Source organism: Lethenteron reissneri, chromosome 34 (assembly GCF_015708825.2).
Source record: "Lethenteron reissneri isolate LAM-NWPU_2019-01 chromosome 34, ASM1570882v1, whole genome shotgun sequence".
Classification (NCBI taxonomy): Eukaryota; Metazoa; Chordata; class Hyperoartia; order Petromyzontiformes; family Petromyzontidae; genus Lethenteron; species Lethenteron reissneri.
Window position 1 is genome coordinate 2,083,171 of NC_083812.1, and position 18,308 is coordinate 2,101,478.

The 18,308-nt window shown below is 50.8% G+C and overlaps 1 protein-coding gene across 1 annotated transcript in view; it reads right to left on the reverse strand.

Moving 5' to 3' along the window:
* Positions 1-3,113: 3,113 nt before the first annotated feature.
* LOC133350475 (dorsal root ganglia homeobox protein-like) overlaps positions 3,114-18,308 on the reverse strand; it is a 34,784-nt gene continuing 19,589 nt past the window's right edge. The window contains exons 5-7 of the mRNA XM_061564813.1: positions 7,387-7,577; positions 6,712-6,836; positions 3,114-5,141 (exon numbers count right to left, since the gene is read on the reverse strand). Of these exons, the coding sequence (XP_061420797.1) occupies positions 4,366-5,141; positions 6,712-6,836; positions 7,387-7,577 (1,092 nt within the window). The 3' untranslated portion in view covers positions 3,114-4,365. The remainder of the gene's footprint in view (positions 5,142-6,711; positions 6,837-7,386; positions 7,578-18,308) is intronic.

The window sequence follows — 18,308 nt, forward strand, 5'->3', positions numbered from 1 at the left end:
CTTCTTAATGCTTACCCCGTCGTGTCTGATTAGTCGGCGTGCAATGATTAACGTACTGTAATCATCGATCAATATTGATTCTTTTGGCTCGTGATGCGATTCCGTTCACGTAAGTGATATGCAAACGACTCCCTAATGCCAGACGCGTGCTGATGGCGAGGGACAGAGCGAGTCCCGTCTCCTGCACGTGCTATAGAAACAAACCAAACTCAGGAGACACACTACTAATGAGAATGCATGAACGAAACAAAAACAATCCATCGATTATTTTTATTAGCAACGAGACAATGCATGGAATTGCCGGGGGAGATGAGTGAAGGTATTGACATGGCAGCTTCTACGTGTTCATCTCTGTGGCTTCGTGGCAACGCGCGCTCACGGAGATGAACACGGAGATGAACACGCGAGATGAACACACGAGTTCGCAATTTAATTACAGACAGCAGTGATTAGCGCGCTAATGGGTACGGGTTTACTTTCTGCTGTGTTGCGCCACCGCGCCGTTCTTACCTCGGCCACAACGAAGCCACCAACTTAACACGAATCCACCGCGATTCGCCTCCAGTTTCCGGCGGTGGAGGAAGCGTTGGGTGGGGTCCTTGCGTGTGTGGGATGAGTAGTCTGTGGTGTTGTGTGGCATGTGTATGCCGTATTTTTCTGTGTTAAATACTGTCTCTCTCTCTCTGGCTGTCTCTGGGTGACTCTATGTGCGCAACGTGGAGTGACGAATCAGTGGTTTTGCGCACTGCGCTCTCAACTCGACCACAAGCCCGCGTCCCGGTCAACAGCGATCACCATGTGCAACATATCACACGCACCTCGTGTCGACAGACTCGGCCTCACGCGAGCTCCACGCGTTGCGTGTGCTCGTCGCGGATGTTGACCGTGAGCGGGAATCGAACTCGGGTCACCGAGGTTCGTAGCGCAACGCGCTAACCACGACACTTCCGCCCCCCCCCCTCTTCTCCACACATTTCAATTAGCCAAACACGAGGCAGGGCTGAATATACAGTCAGTTATACGTTTTATTTAAAGTCTCGCGTATACTTTAATACAAGGGTACGACGTCAACAATCGCAGTGGAATCTCCGTGAAGCAACGCCACGGTTAACTGAGCCACCACGTGATTGTGGGCGCCACGGTGGCTAGGAGATGTTAAATACCTCGCCTGGTGTGCAGGAGGTCGTGGGTTCGATCCCGACCCTGACGCCTGCTGCTGTATATTTGGAGTTTGCGTGTCTCTCTCTCTCTCATCATAACCACGGTGGCTAGGAGATATTAACTACCTCGCCTGGTATGCAGGAGTTCGTGGGTTCGATCCCGACCCTGACGCCTGCTGCTGTATATTTGGAGTTTGCGTGTGTCTCTCTCTCTCATCATAACCACGGTGGCTAGAAGATGTTAACTACCTCGCCTCGTATGCAGGAGGTCGTGGGTTCGATCCCGACCCTGACGCCTGCTGCTGTATATTTGGAGTTTGCGTGTCTCTCTCTCTCATCATAACCACGGTGGCTAGGAGATGTTAACTACCTCGCCTGGTATGCAGGAGGTCGTAGGTTCGATCCCGACCCTGACGCCTGCTGCTGCATATTTAGAGTTTGCGTGTCTCTCTCTCCCTCATCATAACCACGGTGGCTAGGAGATGTTAACTACCTCGCCTGGTATGCAGAAGATCATGGGTTCGATCCCGACCCTGACGCCTGCTGCTACTGCTGTATATTTGGAGTTTGCGTGCGTCTCTCTCCCCGTGGTCGCGTGGATTTTTCTCCGGGTCTTCCGATGTTCCCCTCCACATTTAGAATTGAACATCATGCGTTTAGAGTATTTGGCCGCGATACATTTCCACATGACGATAAGCCACTTCGTTGAGCTATCATTTGTGGCCAGGTCGCTTCTGAAAAAAGAAGAGCTATATAGTTCAGTGGGCCTTACCTGGCCAAAATAAAACAGTCAAATAGCTTAAGTTGTATCAGTTGCTGGCAACGATTACCAACAACCAACGTGGGTCCCGCACATCGCGTGCCGATTCAAGTGACAGAGAAACCCAACGCATTCGTCAAATAACACCGCCGTAACAAAATACTGGGTGCTTCAAAAAAATGTTAACACTGACATGGGACTATCGATTTTAGCGGAAAAAGAACGGATACTACACTGTAACATGATAACAAATGTGATGTTAGTAGCTTCCAAAAGTCTCCACTTTTTCGCCATCGTTGTCAAAGCGTGTCTGGAACCTTCTCGAGTCCGTCTCCAGAGCCCGGAAGCACATTTCTTGTGGCGTTGTTGCTAATTCTCAGAAGTGTTAAACACATTCGAAGCACCAGTATATTAGGCGACGTTTTGAGCCATGGTCCTTGGTCATAGCACATACACGAATGGCCCCTTCTTTGTATTACCTGCCGTATTTTGCTATGAAGAGGGGCCGTGGCATGAAACGTCGCCTATTATACACCCCTTTCTCCCCATTGAAGGCAACCCGTGTGATCGAATGTGTCGAGTTGATTGTAATGTTCTTCTCGGTGCACCACTGCTAAAGCAGCAGCAGCAGCATCGCCGCCAAATCGTTTGAGTCCAGTAAAGCGCAGAGGGGTCTCGTGCACGTCAGAAGCAGCAGGTTGCAAACAAATAACAACACCAACAACAACAAAAACAACCTTGCCTGCTCTATCCGGCGCAACTCCTCCAATCCGCGACAGAAATATCCAGGCAGACCCTCGCTTAGCGGAAACCCCTCGTAGAATGCCCGTGTCGTTATTAGCGCTCACTGAACGCATCTTGAGCGCTAAGCGAGGTCTAGCCTGTGCGTTCTTGTCTGCTGCAGCCAGAATCGATTTGCTACATTCCCCCCCCCTCCGACCCCTGTCACCCCCGATTATCTGCGACCTTCTCGCGGATTAGAGGGAGCCACACTTAAATTTCGATTTAAAGCTTTCGTGACTGCAGGGATTCATCTTCTTGGTTCTTTCGGTAAAGTCACGTAGAAGGGAAGCAATAAAATAATAAAAAATAAAATATAATAAAATATAATTCTCACCACTGTATTTTATTATGTTTTATTTGTATTTGTATTTTATTATTATTATTGTATTATTATTATTATTTATTTCCCTTTTACGTGGCTTTACCGAAAGAACCAAGAAGATGGAGCCACACTTGTTAGTGGCGGCACATCAATCCTATTATCCGCGATCAAGATGCGCGAGTTGACATCTCCGCGGGATAGAGATCGCTCTTTTGGTGGACATTTGAATACACGACCTCGACAATCGTCGTGCGGGTTGGAGAGTGCAACGCGTTCGGTGGCGGTAGCGTCGTGCTTACATTTGCTTTGGACGCGTATTTTCCAAACATTTGGAGACCACCGTGACCCTCTTATGAACTGCGTTGCGAATTAATTCACGACGGGGCAAAAAAACAAACAGTTACCCTCTTCAGGATCAATAAACAACAGCACCCAGATATTCTGATCAAAAAAATAAACGACGGTGGAGACATACTCTTTTGTTCTTTCGGGAGTCACGTAGGTATAAAATAAAACTAGATTAAATCACGACGTTTCGATCGCAACACAAGCAATCATCATCAGGTGGGAAAACCCACAGCAAGACATTTTTTTTCTAAAGTGGAATTTAAATTATTGTATTTTATACCTACGTGACTTTACCCAAATAACCAAAGAGTATGGATCCCTGCAGTCACGAAAACTTCAAATCTAGTGGAGACATATTTCGTCACGCCAATCACCTGCACAACAAAATCCCAAACGCGAAGGAGATTGATGATTATAATGGGCGGCATCGATGCTCGCCGCAGCCACCAGCTGCTACGAAGGGATCTTTGTTGTGGACGCGATCCTGGTGGAACGCGACGGGTCCCGTAAGACGTTGATCGACGCCTGCAGTGGGTTGTGGAGTTAAGGGGGGCGGGCGATCAGGGCAGCCGTCCAGAGCGCAAAGCTGTGGAGGGGGTGACGGGCACTGACATTGTCCGTGGGGGTGCCAACAAATACATCTCAGACGGTGAGTGAGAGATAAGACATTGCGGAGAGACAAACGCAGAGAGACAGATATACGGAGACAGATAGACAGACAGACAGGCACAAGCAACACAGATTGGTGTGGAATAGTACAATCGTAGAGACTCGTAGAGAGACAGACAGAGCGATAGAGAAAGACACACCAGGGAAATATACAGAGACAGACAGTGAAACGTAGAGAGACGCACGTGGACACGGGGAACATAACGACACAGAGACAGCGATCATCAGCCCCCCCCGGTCAGATGTGTCCAGAGTTGGGCAAATATTATTTTTTATTTCAATTTTTTTTAATGCACTCTCAATGAACGAGGCTTGGTGTGCGATCACAGTTCATGGTCGCTACCGCTGCTGCTGCTGCTGCTGTCTCTGGCTTGCAAGCTCCTTGCGTTCTCACCAGGAGCCGGACGGTCAGAGGAGGCCACTGCCGTCACCAGCGTCGGAGTGCAGTTTGGATCCATCAATCCCGCAATGCCGCTGCCGATGCTGCCAGACGCCAGCTCCTGGTGGATGCTCGATGGGGCCATTGGGTGCAAGATGCTGCGGAGAGCTGGCGGCTTCAGAGGCTGTCGCAATAGCAGGGCAGTTTGCTGCATGTGCTGCTGCATCTGCTGCTGCATGTGCTGCTGCATCTGCGCGCTACCTTCACCGCTGCCCACGTGATTACGCGTGGAGGACAGGTGAACTCCAGAATCTACGAGTCCCGGTGGCGACGACGATGATGATGATGTTGTTGTTGCTGATGATGATGACGATAATGACACTGCTGCTGCTACTGCTGCTGATGCTGCGGACGTGGCAGGAGGTGCGTGCCGAGGAGGAGGAGGGAGACCAAACGAAGGGCCCAGGTTCAGGTTTAAGTTGAGCCCGAGGCTCTGTGCGCGGAGCATCGACACGTGCGCTCCGGCCGAGTGAGCGGGGTCAGCCGAGGGCATCAGGCGGGCAGTGTGCTGCAGAAGGGCAGCCGCGTGCTCCCGGGCGCGCAGGCGAAGGGCAGCGACGCTGGCGTTGCGCTGCGGGGCCGGGCAGCCGTAGGGCAGCATCGGGGGCAGCGGTCCGGCCAAAGGGTCGGCCACGCAGCACGGGCAGAAGACACCGCCTCCTGCTCGCGAGCGCGGGGAGAAGCATGGCGAGAGGAGGAGTTGCTGCTGTAAAATGGGTCACGCGCGCGGACGCGGTCGCATCTCCGCTGGGTTAACGCGCCCGGTCGCATTGGATCTGTGGTGCTAAGCAAAGCCTGGTCAGTGGGGTATTTGCATGGGTGGAGTGGTGACCCTCTCCTTTAGCAGCCTGCACTGACCGGCGTGGTAAAGTATGGTCACAACTGCACCCCCCCCCCCATCCCCTCCAGCCTCTACCGGTGATCAACCTGGCTTGGGGAGTCGTTAGTCCATTGACGGATTGAGAATGGTTGGAATGGAGTATTGGATGTGAGATTGCTTGGGGGTGCCAGGTGTTGTAAGTATGGGATGCAACTGGGCCAGGTAAACGGGCAGTTAAAGTCAGCAATGGATTCTTGAATCTATCTGTGCAGATATTCGAGTGTCCATGCAGCCAACGTGTCGCACTGCCATCTCCTGGTCACCTCGCAGTCCAGCAAGTTTTGAATGTTCAACAAACGTCTGCGTGACCCACCAACCCTTCACTCAAAGTGCAGGGTCACAGGCGCGCGCTTTGTGTTACCGGTGTGGTGTGTGGCATTGTGAAGTTGTCAGTCCTCTGTTGTCAGGTGGTGCATGCGTGACTGCCTTGTGTCTCCACGTGCCTGAACCGTTTGTCTCAACTGGGTGATCGAATGGTTTATTGACTGAAAAAAAAGGACCGACTGACCAAGTGACTGTTAGATTGACTCGCCTGTTGATTGATCGTCCCACCGACCAATTGAATGCTTCATTAATATACCGACGTGTCCATTGTCGAGAAAATCTACCGACTGTTGAGCTGACTCTGTGGTTGATTGGACATCCTTTCATCAGACTGACCGACTGTCCAGACAACGGATCCAATAACTGCCCGAGTATGAAGCAGACTGATTTTTTTTATTAACGACCGACTGACTGACCGACTGACCGACTATTTAATCGACTGACTAAATCGATTTCCTGATTGACTTTAATTCACCTTATAGTTCACCGACTTATTGAATAACCGACTGACTGGGCAACTGGTTAACTGACCGGGAAAATCCCCGTAATTGACCGATTGACCAAGTATTTGAGCGACCACTTGACCGACCGACTTTGACTGGCCAAGTGGATTTGTCCGACTATTTACGCATCTCTGTTGACCGATCCACTGTCAGCCTTCTGTATACCTCGCCTGGTATACAGAAGGTCGTGGCTTTTATCCCGTCGCCCACACCTGCTGTATATCTGGAGTTTGCCTGCCCCTCTCTCCCGAGGTCGCGTGGGTTTTTTCTCCGGGTCCTCCGATTGTCCCCTCCACATTTAGTATCAACATCACGCGTTTAGAGCATTTGGCCGCCGCTCTAACATTTCCACGTGACAAGCCACTCGGTTGAGCTATCGTTGGCGATGGCCAGGTCGCTTCTGAAAAAGAGCTGCGCAGCTCAAAGCCCCTTAACCCGGTGATCTAAAACGCGTCGACATGTGTTGGTAGTTTATAGCGGCGACTGGTCGACTGAGCGATGGTCAAATGGCGAGAGCTCGCACCTTTGCCGGGCGGGGGGCCGGGCTGAGCGAGGGCGCGCGCGTACGACGCCGTGCTCAGCGCCAGCATCGCCGGGAAGCACGCGGGCGGCGGGAACGGAGACGGCCCCACGCTCACTCGACCCCCGCTGCAGTGGGGATGGAGGGGAGGGGGCAGGGAGGCAGGGGGGCAGGGGAGCGGGGTCGAACCGTGAGTAACAAGGTCGAGGGAGGCATAACCAGGAAGGGGTGGGGGGTTAGAGAAGTTATCGCGATGGCAGAATTTGATTCGGGCTTTAAAAAAGTGTATTGTTAGGGGGCAATGTCATTACAAAGACAAAGATCATCGTATAGTCTTCAATATAATCTTGGGGCAAGTGCCGCTATGAAGGCCAGGACCACTCCCGACCGCCTTCGTCTCCCCAGTACTGATGTTTTTAACACATCGCACCAGGTACTCATTTAAGGCCAAGTCGACCTAGGGGAGACCCAAGACCGGCTCGGACAATCGTTACTGATGTTGGCCGTGAGCGGGAATCAAACTCGGGTCGCCGGGTTCGTAGACGCAGCGCGCTAACCGCTACATTATCGCTCCCCACCACACACACAGACACACACAAACACAGACAGACACAGACAGACACACATACACACAGACACACACAGTCATAGACACACACACACAGAGACATATCTCACCTGGGCTGGTTGGGGTTCGCCTCCCTGCGATGCCGCGGGGGCTCAGGGCTGGAGGCTCGAGCCTTGGGCGCCCCCGCCGCTGCCCCCGCTGCCCCCGCCGCCTCCCCCCCAGGGCTCTCCCGGTCCCCGTCAGTGTCTCCGCTGCCCCGCTCCGTCTTGCGCCACTTGGCGCGCCGGTTCTGGAACCAAACCTTGTGGCGGAGCCGGGGGGCGGATGGGTGAGCGAGTGAGTCGGTGGGTGAGCGCACGTGAGTTGTTGGTGAGTGGTGAGTGGGTGAGTCGGTAAATGAGTGGTCGGTGTGCGTGGATTCGTGAATGGGCGAGTGAGTCGATGGGTGGTTAAAGGTGTGGGTAAGCGAGTTGGTGAGTGAGTGAGTGAGTAGATGAGTGAACAGGTGGGTGGTGAGTGTGGGGAGTGAGAGAGCGAGGGGTGGGTGCGAGCGAGCGAGTGACGTTGGGATTGTGGGAAGGATGATGATGACGATGAGTGAATATTTCCGTGGGTGAGCACGCAGCATAGCGAGGGACGTGACGGTGTGATGGAGAGCGAGGATGCGAGCGAGCGAGCGAGATTCGGGGTCCGTTTGCGTGAGAGGAGCGTGGCGCGAGTGTGGGATTGCGAGACGTCACATTGGACGCATCAATTCCAACAAACCCCGACCGCTTTTTCAGACGCGTGGATGTTTTGTGACTGCGCGTGAATCATCACGGCATCTCACGCGCGGCTCGACGAGGCAACCCACCGGCTAATCCGTCGCGCCTCGAGCCAATCGATGCGTCAGAGTTACACACGCAGAGTTACACACACATCGAGTTACACACACGCAGAGTTACACACAGAGTCACACACACAGGGTTACACACACACAGAGTTACACACACACACACACAGTTACACACACGCAGAGTCACACACACAGAGTTATACACACATCGAGTTACACACACGCAGAGTTACACACAGAGTCACACACACAGGGTTACACACACACAGAGTTACACACACACAGTTACACACACGCAGAGTCACACACACAGAGTTACACACACAAAGTTACACATACGCAGAGTTACACACACGGAGTTACACGCACAAAGTTACACACACAGAGTTACACACGCAGAGTTACACACACAAAGTTACACACACAGAGTTACACACGCAGAGTTACACACGCAGAGTTACACACACAAAGTTACACACACAGAGTTACACACGCAGAGTTACACACGCAGAGTTACACACACAAAGTTACACACGCAGAGTTACACACGCAGAGTAACACACATTCAGTTACAACAACAACCGCCATTCGCCACCAAGTGGCGGTGACGTCACCACGACACTTGTGCCAGGCTATGTGCACGTTGAGGCCACGTGAAGTTTCGAACGCCCGCTGACACGAGGTCACGGGACAGACCCAGGTGCCACGGGTAAACTGACTGAGATGACTGGTTGATGCACCACCTGTGCCCCCTACTGTGAAAACTTGCAGTGCTTTAGCCACCCGGCGCTCCGCTCGTTGTTGTGAGCGTCGCTCCGCCGCCTTTCGTTGTTGTTGGAGGGTGACTGCCTCAAACTGCCCAGTAGCGTCCTTCACGAGCCTCCTCCACAGAGGCCGATCTTGACACCGCTGGTACCAGTCATCGGCAAGTCCACTCAGCTGCACATCCTCCTGTACAACATTACTCCATCTCTTCTCTAGCCCGTGCCGCGCCCGTTTAGCCCCCTCGATCCGGCCAAACAAAAGCTGTTTAAGCATGCGGTGGCTGGGCATGCGGCTAGTTATCCAGCCAACGCAGCCTTGCCTGCCGAAGGAGCTCACCGATGGGACTTTGTCCAGATCTTTCAAGGATTTGTGAGCTCCTCACGCAATCCAGCCTGGTTAAACCCAGGATAGATCGTAGGCAGGCCAGCCTAAATGTTTTTAACCAAAGAAGATGTTCCATTAGGGGGTCCACGTTTCGCAAGCGTAGAGAAGGGAAGGAATGACCGTGGCCGAGAAGACCTGAAGCTTCGTGCGGAGCGACAGACCAGGTAGCTTCCACAGAGCGTTATGCAACCGATGAAAAGATAATGCCGCTCGACTGATTCGGAGTGAGACCTCAGCTGTAAAACCGGAGCCAGTCATGAGCACACTGCCCAGGTATGGGAAACTGTCCACTCTCTCCACAACTTCCCTATCACCAATTGGGAGTTGTGGGGGTGGAATGCCCGATGGTACAACATACCAAGGCAGGTGCTTAGTTTTGGTGGGGCTGATGATAAGGCCCCAACCTATTAGTGGCAGGCTCCAGGTTCAGCAGCAGCGCCTCCAACTCCTTCTTAGAGTTACACACACACAGAGTTTCACACACACAGAGTCACACACAGAATTACACACACACAGAGTCACACACAGAATTGCACACACACAGAGTCACACACACAGAGAGTCACACACAGAATTACACACACACAGAGTTACACACATAGAGTTACACACGCACAATGTTACACATGCACAAAGTTACACACACAGTAACACACACAGAGTTACACACACACAAAACACACACACAGAACACACACACAGAGTCACACGCACACAGATTTACACACACACAGTCACACTCACGCATAGCGCCTATGACAGAATCACCCGGAACGAAGGCGATCTCGTCGGATCTGTCCACGCGAGTGTTATTAGGTTAGCGACTTATGTTTAATTTAAGCTCGATAATGGCTGGTCTTGGGGGAGAGAAAGAGAGTGACAGAGCGGTGGGGCAGTGGTGTGCGCACTGCACTATGAACGACGTCATCGGTCCGATCTTCCGGCGCGGCAGTCGAAATAAATAATTGTGTGAGTGTCTTAACCCCTCCCCCCCACCATTCACCCCACCTCTGTCCACCCAGCCGTATACAGCACATGGGTAACACCATAGCTGGTCCCGTCACGCAGGTCGCGTGCCCTGGGGTACAATTGTGAGTAACTTCCACCAATTCCGAGACGTTTGGCCATCGTGTCACGTGGTGACACCGCCCATAACTGGACCATCTGTGAGAGAGAATAAAAATAAAAGCTTCGTGACTTATCTGATTCCTCCTACAGTCTCAATCAAGATGCTGATCGTTACGATGCCCTCTCCTCTCCAGGAGAAACTCGGCAAAGCTCCCTCCGGAGTGAGGCTCTTCCGTCAGCGGCGGATTGAGCGACAACATTGCAGGGATGCCCCTTTAGCCTCTCACCCACTTCCCCGCTTATCCCCGGTGCAAGCTCCCTCTCGAGTCGGCGGTAATGGTATCGCTCCCCACTCCGCGTAACTTCCCTGCCACGAGCTGGGGCATCTAATTCAATAAACGATCCTCTCCTCCCCACTCTCCCTCTCTCTCTCTCTCTCTCTCCTGGCTTCTTTTCTTGCTGTATATATTACATTTCAATATTCAAGGCTATTAATGCGAGCAATTTTCTTCCATTACGTTTGCGTTTATGACATTTTAATGACGTTCGGGCATAGTCTGCAAGTACGGTGGGGTAAGAGACGTCGAGAGGGGGGCGGAGGAGGGCGGGAGGGGGGGGAAGGAGGGAGATGGGAAGGAATGGTGAGAGGGGGAAGGAAGGAGATGGGAAGGAATGGTGGGAGGGGAAGAGGGGGGATGAGGGTGGGGGGCAAAATGCAAACATGTCTGCTGAGATTGATGGAGGCGTTTAATCGCTGGGCAGGCGTCAGAGACAATTAGTGCCAGCGAACGGCTCGGCATTTATCAATATCTCGAAAGCGCGGCGCTGGGAAATGATCATGCATCACTCATTAGCGCGCCTTAGTTATTCATTATCGCTTTGCTTGGCCTCTAATTATTCGCTTCTTGTTAATATTGGGAGCGTTTGTTCAGCCTCCCCCCCCCACTGATTTCTCTCCATAGACCCCCCCCCCCCCCGCTACTAATATGCGAGCGATGTTTACTCTGAGAGCGCGCGAGCAAGGAGCATCTGTCACCAGTCACGCGACACGCGTGGTTGGTGTGCGCGCGCATTCCATGGACGTCAACTTCACCGCTAGGGAGACAAAGGCGGTCCGGGCGCACGCGGGTATGTGGTTGACCGCAAGGCTGCCAACAACAATAACAACAACGATCGCAACAACAGTCGCCTTTCGACACTAAAGCGGTGATTATGTCACGACGGCGGCTTGGTGCCAGGCTAGGTTCACTTTGAAGCCACCACCACCACCTTTACTATCACTACCACAACCGACCACTCCCCTTCGTGTGCCGTGCCTCCCTCTGATGAGGAAGAGTTCCCTAACTGCACTGAAAGTCGGCAGTTTTAAGGCTTGTTTTTTGTATAAATGTTGATAGAGAAAAAAAAAATCACTCCCCCATGTTCACTTTACAAATTGCGGGCGGAGCGGTGGCGACATGGTTAGCGCACTGCACTTACGAACAAAGACGACCTCAGTTCGATTCCGCGCCACGGCTAATTCCCGAGCGATATCCAACCGGTTGTGGGCTCCTTCCCTCCCCCACCCGTCACCGACCCACGCCGAGCAGCGTGGTGAAATATGGTCAAACAGTCCCCCAAGATCGACACGACATAGCGATACCTTCATCCAGCAGTCGATTGACAAAAGTTAGATTTTTATTATTACGACTCATCTAACTGCGGCATGCAGCCATAAAGTTAATACACGCGTGGAGTCGACGGTTTGTTGTAATTCATCATCACCATCATGACCTATGATCAATGCACAGCTGGATGACTGCACAGCGAATATGCACGGTGCCTACAACAGCTGTTGTAAGGCGCCCAGCAATCACACCGATGACAGTCGGAGTGCTTTGCGAAACTAAATTGGATCATAATACAAAAAAGTTGTATCGATTGTTTCATAGCGACCACAAAAACAAAACAGCGACAGGAGAATCCATTTGGATCTGTCGCAGAGAGCAGTGGAGCACTCAAAGAACGGCCCGCTGAAGCGGATTTCACAGAGCCACGCGCGAGAACATTTAAAGCGACATCTGATCGGCACCGCGCCGAGAGAGGGCCACAACTTTGTCCAGCCGCTGTGCCGCACCAGCAGCAGTGTCCGTCGCGTGGCAGTCCAACCGATATTTGCAATTCCTCAGAAGCTCGGATTTAGGCAAAATTCAGTTTCAGACGCAAATTAATGGGATGGGAGGTTTTTCTGTGGAGAAGAGGGGAGGGCTGGCTGGGGTGGGGGGAGCAGTAATTATTATATTTTTATATCGATGTTTTTATATCGCATGGTGGACTTTGCGATGTCCAAAAAAACTATTAAATACGGGATATTTCGCTTACAGTTGTTCCCGACCTCCTCAATAAAGGCGAGTGTAGAGTAATGCGATAAAATACAACACAAACCCGATAAGGCGAAATCAAATCACGCGCAGAAATATTCGGCGCGCACACACACACACACGCGCGCACGATATGAGAAAAATATATATATACAACACTGCACGGTACATTCCCCTATATTTAAACAATATATAAAATAACAAAGTAAAATAAATAACACTGAAATGAAATCAGCTGTGCGAGCAGAGGGAGGTGGAGGTTGAATGTGCGGGCAGAGTGTAACGCGGTTTGAGCGACACTGTGACATGGAGAGTGTGAGGAGGAGGATGGGAGGGAGGGGGGGTGGTGATGTGCGGTGTAGGGGATGTGTGGGTGGTAATGTGATGTGGAGATTGGTGATGTGGGGGTGGTGTATGGTTTGATATGTGTGTTGGGGGGGGGGGGGGTATATGAAGGGTAGGTTGACGTTTCGGGCAATAGTCCCCCTTTAGAGTATAGAAAGTGCAGAGTGATTGCCTCAATATCTGGAGATCGCATGTTTTGAAGTCTCTGTAAATATCTCCCCTTCTCCCTCGACTCCGAAGAAGGGCCACTGCCAGAAACGTCAATTTATTATACACGTATCTATAAAGAATTTGGGTTAATTAGGAATGTGTCACGACCATCGTAACTTCTTGTTAAAATGCACTTTCATACTCGCAGCCACTCATACAAAAACTCACGTCCTTTAATGTTTATCTGATTTAAACACCCATATTGTACATATGTACAAAGTATACAGTATTTACATGTCATATATGTATACTGTATTTAATGCAGGGTAGGTGGAGCGGTGGGACAGCCGTCGGCACACTCAGCTACACCCAGGGTCCCCTGAGTTCGATTCCCAGCCACGGTTAATAGCTGTGCCAAGCGCTGGGCAGGTAAACATCTACCTCGAGTCTAATTTTGACACTTCCGTCAATGAATTGACGCTTAAATCACTTAAAACGCCGTGTTCCACTTCTTCCTAAGATTGGTAAACTACCACACACACGCTGACATGCGACAGACAAATAAATAATGTATTCGCACACATACATAATTATCGAACACTAATCAATAGGTTCGTTTAAAAATAATTAAAATGTTTTTTTTTTACTGCCATTAAGAGCAAGGAAAGACATCGACGTTTCGTGCGACTCGCCTTTATCAGTTAATCAAATAATTCGCCTACCATGGAGTGTGACGGTGAGGCCGATAAAAAGCGGCTTACAACTGCTTCCGTATACAAGCATCATGATAATCACAGTGCCGACACATCCACCGTCGCTATCAGGGAATGGCATTTGCCGTGAAATATTTGTTGGAGCCCCATCAACAACAGAGCAGGGGGCTGGGGAAAAAAATATCTTCTTCAGGAGCTCAACCCTGGACAGCTCCGATTGAAATCGAGCCCTGACGTCTACCACCGCCGCCCCAAAACTTCCACAAACCGCGCGCCTGCACAATTTTTCAATTCTTCTTTAAAACCCAATCGAGGTTTTTTTTTTTTGCGCTCTACAATTCTATTAGAGTAACCTTGTTAAGCCATCTCAACGCCTTGGGTCATTATCAGGCGATTTCCTGACACGCTCCCGAATTGAGTTAGGTCTTAATACGCGATTCTCGCGTCGGGCGCGGCCCCTGCGCCCCAAAGCAGTTTTGTGGCGGATAACAGTGAGGCCGTTTCGCTGTCTAACGCTGTTAGCCAGCGCGTAACCGAGTTAGCGGAGCCGCGAAAATTGCGTTAGCAGTTTATCATTCACCCTCTCCTCCCTCTCCAACCTCCCTCTACCCCCCCACTCCTGCACCCACCCCCCCACCTCCCTCGCTCTTCTCGTCCCACACTCCAACACCGCGTCTCAAACGCGTGTCTCCCCGTGTCCACCTTCCCCGTGTCCACCTTATCTCGCCGCTTGCCGCCTTCCATTCCTAACCTCAGCTCCCCACGGCCCTGGTCTCCCCCCCCCCCCCCCACGCGTGTGACCAATATCTTGTTTGGTCTTGCTCGCGTCTCCGCGCGCCTCCAACTGTCTCTCCCTTATCTAACTCACCTAATCGCCTCTTCTTCTGCCTATAGTTTTATTGTTGTATTCTCTTCTCCCCATTGCTGCCTCTCCGTGTCTTGCTGTGGGTTCCCCCGTCTCCCCATGACGGCCCCGCCTCCCCCAATGGTTCCGTGTCTCTCAGCGTCTGTTCGTCCATCCGCTGCCTCGTGCCTGCACGTGCACATAAATTCGCCTGCACGGTTGTGCGTGTCTCGGTGGTGCAGAGGCAATGATTGTATTGTGTCAATGAAAAGGCACAACTTTAAAATATCACGAATGTAAAGAGGTGACGGGGGGGGGGGGGGTACAAACAATCAGCCACTCCCATTTGAGTTCTTGGGTTCGAATCCAGCTTTCAATTGCCCTGGATTTAAAAAATAAAGTTATCAAGTGTAGCGAGTTGAATGACAATCATATTCATATCATTCAATGTAACTGCATTCAATTTATTTTAATTTGATTATCACCGAACGCGCAATATTCCAACTCCGAAAATAAAAAAAGTGTCTTTGATTGGCAAGCGATGGACTTTATTTGAGGGGTATTTAAAAGTAGTGCACTAACGGTGTAAAAAAATCATTGTTTTGCAGAAGCAACTTCAAACATGCTTGTGCAGGTCATTCTCCAACAGCTGCATAGTTTTCCGTGAAAAACGATCTCGTACCAAGTCGTTGAGAGTCTAATTATAATAGGATCATGGAAATAAACAAATGCAAACGCAACGATGTGAAATTCAATTCAATTAGCAAACGGACTTGTCTCCCGAAGTTCCGGCGATAAACTCCGCCACGCGTGCGAGGGCCTTGCACTTGCAAGTGTCTGCGCAGACGGTTTCATGAACCCATTGTTGTTCCACTATTGCGAGGAACATTCCGTCCGTGCTGCAATATAAAACTATGTTTAAAATGTACATTTAAAACAACATATTGTAATAAATCACGCAAGACCATTTAGTTTCAACATGTAAAGGGGTTTAGTGCTTGGTTGATCGACAACCATGCATAACAGGTGTTATAGGCTTTTAAAAAAATACACAACACAACTGAGACGAATTCCGACTATTAACGGCGAAAACGAATAATCGGATCGCTGGAGTGGGGGTGGTGAACCGGCATCCGCACATCCGAAATCCATCCCCACTTATGTGAATATCGATTACATTAAAAAGACTCATCAATGACGGTGATTATATGCGTCTGGACGGCGTACTGGTAAAAGAACTCAACTCGCAATCGTAAGGTCTTGTTAGCAACATCATTAATGGTCTATTCATTGCTGAATGAAGATCTCCCATAATAGTTTATTGCTCGGTGAACACTTCCAATCATCATCATCATCACCCGCTGTAATGTTCACACGATCAGCCATGGTCTATCCACCATGAAGGTCTCCCATAATCATCGATTGCGAGGCGAACACTTCCAATCCTCATCTGCTACATTATTGACACCATCAGCCATGGTCGATCTGCTGCTGGATGAATGCCCTCACCATACCACTGCGATGCCACAGTCCGTTGGAATCCTGAACGAAGCGAGTTCCCGAACCAGCGTATGCAACCAAGTACCGAGTGACTTCTTGTAGTGACTGAGACATCCGTAGCCAATGAAGGGATACATTACGCACACGAATAATATAACAGGCAGCAGCAGCAGGAGCAGCAGCGTCGGCAAGGGTGGGTCCAGGCAGCGTCTGTCTGTTGAGAAAACTCTCAATGGGACAACGCGAAGCCTCCCATTCGCCTCCCTTAATTATGAATGAGCGATTAATCAGCCTAATCTAATATTCCACATTAGTGGCCGGCGATATTAAAGCAAAGGCTGTGGGAGTGGTGGTGGGGGGTTGGATAGGGGGGGGGGGATGATGGGGAGGGGGATAGAGGCGACTCGGCTCCACGCCAGAGATGTTCGCATGCCCGGGAACACGGCCCCTTCATTCCCGGAACACGGCGCTGATTCATGCGTGGCGCTCACCCTCTCGGCCCCTTAATGGAGAGTGGTTGGTGGTGCTGGGGGGCGGGTGTGGAGGTACTGGTGGATGAGGGGGATGGAGGTGGGGTGCGTAGAGGGAGGGTGGTGGGAGGACGGGGTGGGCGGTGGGGGGAGGGAGTTGGGAGCGCGTGGGGGGCTAGGAGGAGCGAGGCACACAGCCGGTCCGCGACTTCGTCTCTCACCACCCGCGGCCACATGAGCCCCAACCGTTTGGAAGCGGTGCGCTAACGATACTCATCAGTCACCACCAACGCACGTTAGCCGAGCCAATCGAGTACTAGAGGGGGATGTGACCCGGCCAAGGTGTGCTCAGCCCCTCGGTAACAACAACGGCTTACCGCGCCCCTGGACAATGAACGTGTGATTGTCGCGATTCGATGAACGTGTGATTGTCAAGATTCGAGGAATGTGTGATTGTTGCGAGTCGAGGCAATGATCGATTCGACATTTTTGAGTCTTCCCGTCTCGTTTTTACAGTTCGATTCGCTTTATTAGCCTAAATGTACCTACAATGCGCAAATAGGTTGCATAAAAATGCATAAAATGTCAATAATCTATTAATGCTCTCGATTCGATGCGTGTATCGTGTGCCTATGAACCGATTGTAAAAACGCTATTGCTACATCGTTAAAATGTTAAAGTGAGTTATTGCCAAAATGAGGATTGAGGCTGTGCACAGCTGCTATGTACAGCCCTGAGTCAATGGTGGACATTTCACATTACCACGACTGGGGCGAGGCTACCGGTAGGACAACCACCGGTGACAAAGTGGTACAAATTTTATCGACCCCGGTGAAAATGATGGTTCGAGTCAATACCCCCCTGCTCCCCACCGGCAATCAGGATGTCAACTCGCAACCTTCTGATTGCGAGGCATTCGCTCGTGGCGAGTCACATCGTCCGAATGACTACCGGACAACAACAACAACAACAACCGTGGCCTTAAAGGGTAAACAAAAAATATCACAGACGACGTTTCGGGCAATTACCCTTCTCCATAGCACATGTTATTTTGCGAACGTTGTTGAGTTGATTGTTTCGATTTAAAGCTTTCGTGACTGCAGAGATTCATCTTCTTGGTTCTTTCGATAAAGTCACGTAGAAGGGAAATAATAAAAATAAAACATAATAAAATACAATTCTCACGACGTTTCGGCCACAACGCAAGCAGCCGTCCTCAGGTGAAGAACAGGTCTGTCGGAAAGACAGACCTGTTCTTCACCTGAGGACGGCTGCTCACGAAACGTCGTGAGAATTGTATTTTATTATGTAAAATGTGTATTATTTTATTATTTCCCTTCTACGTGACTTTACCGAAAGAACCAAGAAGATGAGTTGATCGTTGTTTGTGCTTTCGCAACACTGCCAAACGCAGCAGCAAAATCACCAAGTAATAATAATAATGTTGTCGACTCAAGAGATCGCTGGCGATGGACAGCGGGAGTCGGGGACGCCAGCAGGAATAAAAGGGTGGGATCCATTTTTCTCTCATAAATTGTCGGTAGCGTGTGCCATTAGCTATGCGGGCTAAATGACTCCACTTATAGAACATTTTAGAA